Source organism: Ursus maritimus, unplaced genomic scaffold (genome assembly GCF_017311325.1).
Source record: "Ursus maritimus isolate PB19 unplaced genomic scaffold, ASM1731132v1 scaffold_6, whole genome shotgun sequence".
In the NCBI taxonomy this organism is placed as follows: domain Eukaryota; kingdom Metazoa; phylum Chordata; class Mammalia; order Carnivora; family Ursidae; genus Ursus; species Ursus maritimus.
Window position 1 is genome coordinate 75,277,189 of NW_024426774.1, and position 4,415 is coordinate 75,281,603.

The 4,415-nt window shown below is 45.9% G+C and overlaps 1 protein-coding gene across 1 annotated transcript in view; it reads right to left on the reverse strand.

The window, feature by feature from the left end:
- LOC103671183 (cytochrome c oxidase assembly factor 5) overlaps window positions 1–4,357 on the reverse strand; it is a 7,083-nt gene extending 2,726 nt beyond the window's left edge. Inside the window, exon 1 of the mRNA XM_008699790.2 lies at window positions 4,154–4,357. Coding sequence (XP_008698012.1) covers window positions 4,154–4,252 — 99 coding nt within the window. The 5' untranslated portion in view covers window positions 4,253–4,357. The remainder of the gene's footprint in view (window positions 1–4,153) is intronic.
- Between the last annotated feature and the right edge of the window lie 58 nt (window positions 4,358–4,415).

The window sequence follows — 4,415 nt, forward strand, 5'->3', positions numbered from 1 at the left end:
TTTTTTTTTTTATTGTTATTTTCTCCTGCCTAGACTGGGCTTTTAAAACCAGGGAGCAAAGGTGTATGTGTACAAATGCTGCTCGGCAGTGTGGGCACATCACAAAGCAGAGAGGAGCGGGGGGCGGGGGAGGACAGGGACAGGTGCTAAAGGGGTCTGGTTCCCAGGAATGCCAATATATAAAACAACATCTGGAAAAAAGTAGTCTGAACTTAAGTGTTCTGAATTACCTGGGATTTAATGACATCAAACTATGATACGCAATTTGTGAAGGAAAAAGAATCAAAACTTTAACATTATTATTTCCATTAAAGAAATAAAACATATACTGCTTATAAGCAGCCTTATGCAGGGCTTGACAGTATAAATGAAAATGATGAAACCTTCCCACTCAAGGTGAGTTCCAGTGTAAAATGGGTCAAGCAATTTTATCTGAGCATAAAAATGACCCTGTTCAGTGTTAATTTTAAAAGCTCACCAGCCAGAATTAGGTGCCCTAAAATCAGAACATTTTTAGTGTGGTACTGAACACCAGATATTAATAAGGAACCTAGGATACTTGCTACTTAAACACAAACATCTGGTGCATGAAAAATGTAACCCCAATTTCACCTGCTTTTCATCATCAGGGATCTCCCTTCAAGCAGATTCTGACACGTCAACCCCACCACTGCAACCACTCCTCCAAACCTTAATTTTGCAAGTGCCAGTCACACTTCTAGTTTTTGCTGTGACAAACACTACAGGGTACATCTTCTGGAATCTTGCCACTTTCTAGTCTGCTTAGGTTCTTGATTTTAATGGTCACCTACCATTAAAGTGAATCTCAAAAGTGAATCGGAAAAGAGTAGCAAGCTTCCTTGCACTATGTTCCTCCCCAAAACTCTGTCATGAGATGCTGCTGATGGGATATATGTTGCCCACAGGAACGATGGGAGGGCAGATAAAGAGTAAATAAAACTACAAAAGACTAGAACTATAAACTGATGCTTCCCCAAACTGTATCTAAGCTGCCATCTTTTTCATAAGCGTTCAAGCCATACTGCCATCTGCCTGTGGGAAGGTCCAGTTACACACACCAAATCTAAGAGGGCTGGGCTAATTCATCCTCCTTCACCTCTATGCCCAATGGCAGACTGCTAGCTGTCCCTTAACCTTTAACTCTACCTTTCTAGTGGGGCATATGGCTGGGCCAGATTTTCCAGCCACCCTTGCAAATAACTAAGTTCCAGCCAATGGAATATGTGAGGAACTGAAATGTAAAACTTCGGGGTTGGTCCTTGAAGGCAAGTGGCTGCCCCCCTTCCTCACTTCACACCATCACGTCATAGGCAATCTTGGGTCGTGAGTGTGAAAATAACATCCTGTCTCTCACCACAGCACCTAAAACCACAAGGTCAACAGTGTCTGGGTCTATGGAAGGCGGAGAGGAGCTATTCAGGCCCTACTTAACAGGCACACACAAGAGCAAAAGACAGAATTCTCTATCTTGTTTAAGGCAATGGGTCTCTGTAATATGTACCTGAACCTATTTCCCAACCAATATACTCCCAAGCTTATTTGCCTTCTGAGGTCAAGATCAGCAATTTCCAAACATAGCTGTGCCCAAGAATCAACATGGGATACTTTTATGGGGGTTTGGGGGGGTGTACTGGAATCTATACTTTTAAGCTCTCTGCCCCCATCTCCAGGTAATTCTGATGAAGTCAGAAGGTCTGGGAGCTTGTTAACGGAGGCACAAATGAGATAACCCGTGATTGAGGTTCCTTGGGCATAGTTTCAACCTTTTTGCTCTTCCAGGAGTCATAAAATCCTAAGAAGTCTATCCAAGAGCTGCCTTTTGAATCTGCTTGTTCCTTGCTTCTCCTCTCCAGCCCCACTGGGGTTGACATCCTTATCATCATTACCCTGAGCTTCTCCGAGGCCCTACAGTTCCTTGACTATCTCCCATTGCAGCACCTATTTTGAATTCCTCCCTAGAGTGAGGTCGAGCAGCTCTTCTGGTGGGTTAAAGATTGGCAAGGAGAGACTACAGCATCCATCTGCCAAAAGATCAGATCAACTTCTTTAAACAAGGAGCTAAATCTTACATAAAAGAAGTGGCCATACAGGGCGCACACGGACCTCAGCAGAATGTCCCTTAGTCTTCAGAATCCCTGGGGGGGGGGGGGTAGGCTGCCCCGGATCTGCAAAACTCAACGTTTTGCCTCAGTATTGCCCTTTTACACTCCACCTGAAGTCAGGGTGAATTTAACACAAACTGTAAACACACTCCCATTTAAGGTACTTTTTATAAATATCATGTTCTCCTAAGTGACCAACATCAAAAAGGCCACACACTCAACTGGGTAAAGCAAAGTCTGTGCCATGTGTCCTGGTCATTATCTTGCCTAGTTTTCTAGCTTTCCAGAGATCCAATTTCCATGCAGGAGGGAATGTATTCCAGTCATCTGTGTGTCCCAAATTAGAGCTTGGTACTTAAATGTTTGCTAAATAAATTACGAAAAAGCAACTTGGTATCCTTCTTGCCCTCAGTATCCTCCGCCACTTCTATAGTTTCTTTAGTCAGTCCCACCATGTACTTTATTCTCTTGATTGCTCATCTCCATGGCCTTCCTGATGCTGAATGTCAGGGTAAATCCAGGGCCCCCACTCTAACACACAAGGGCCTTCACACATGACAACCTTCTTCTCAAGCCTTCTGTCACATTCCCTATCCTCCCCCTGGCCCAATAGGGCACTAGCTTCTCTTGGTCACATCTCCCTGACTTGCCCATGCTGTTCTTTCAGCTTCTCCCCTCAACCACCACATTCTCCACTCTTACTTGATAACCTACTACTCAACCTTTAAGACTCAGGTCAAATGTCACCTCCTCTGTGAGAAGTTTCCAAATTCCCAAGCAAAATAAGTTGCTCTCCATTGGGCTCCCACAGCATTATGTACCTAAAATTAATTGTTAAATATTTACTAAATGCTTACACAGCCCATACTGCAGGAATTTACCCCTTACATGTCTGTCCTTCCCATCAGACTGAGCTCATGTAGGACAGTGACTGTAACCGATTCATCTTGGTATCACCAATGCCTGGCATCATGCCTGCACTTACCAGGCGTTACTAAGAGCTGATTGAATACTTGCACCAGTGAAGCAGCAGATTGAAAACAGCCCTGCACAGGGAGGCGTGAAGACAAGGCACCTCAGTTTCCTCATCCGTGTAAGAGAGAGGGACTAGAGAACCTTTTAAATTGGTAACAACTCAAGTTTTATGACAAACGCGGCAGCCAGTCTGGCTGCTACAATCAGTGAACCAAATGTAAATCATGAAATCAGTAGAAACACTGATACAGCTTTAGGATGGATGTCCATTTTGGGCTAGTTGCCCTTCCTTTGAAATAAGAGCAAACTTCTGAAATTACATCTCCAAATGCAAAAAACAATTGCACACAACTGACGGCCCTCTCGTCAGGCCTTTGTAATTGGAAAAGGCACTTGCGTTTCAGTTGGGCGCTAAGCTAGAACCCAGGTCCCCAGTCAACTTTGGACCTTACTGCTTGCCACTCTGCACTCAGATTGAGAAGATGTGGTTGTAGTGAGGGGTGAGTGTAGTGGAAGCAAGAGACAAAACAGTGAAAAAATGGAGCTGCTTCGTTTACAACTTATCCAAGAACGTATATAACTCCAACCCAGAAACAAATTGAAACCAAGAGAAAGTAAATATAGTATATATTCAGCCACAACTGAACGGAGAAAGGAGAAACTACTAGTCAATACAGTGTACCAGGTTTATGTAATTCTCTGATAATTTAGATTCTCATTTTCTAGCACGCAAGAAACGGGCCTTATTCTCCTTTATATCTCCAGAACCTAGGAGAGTAGCAGGCAAAATTTAATAAATGTTTCTTGAATCAAAATTGTTTGTCTTTACAAAAACCCAAAGGGGGCGGTTTCGTTATCACCAATTTAACACCGGAGGGAGCAGAAGCTCCGACAGCTGACTCGCCCAAGTTCATTAAACTGCCGCTCTGCTCTACCCCCAGATGGCTAACTGAGTCACGTCTCCTGACAGCACCGTAGGCTGGGCGGGAGACGTCGGCCGGGCCCTGCCTCCCCGGTTCCGGCGTCTCATCACCCCGGGCGCCCAACCGCGCTACCTGGAGCACACAGTCCGACTGCAGCAGACAGGCGCCCAGGTCCTCCTTCACGCCCGCGCACGCGCCGCCCTCCGGCTTGTCCTCGTAATAGCGGGGCATGACTGCGCCTCCCGCCCCAGCGGCCGAGACCCGCTTCCGTCCGCAACGGCTGCAACCCTGGTGGGGTGCAAGCGACACCCGCGGATGGAAAGAACCGGAAGCCGGCAGCAACAACTTCCGGCTGGTCTCCGGAAAACTACGAAGCCCGAGAGGCCGCGCGCGC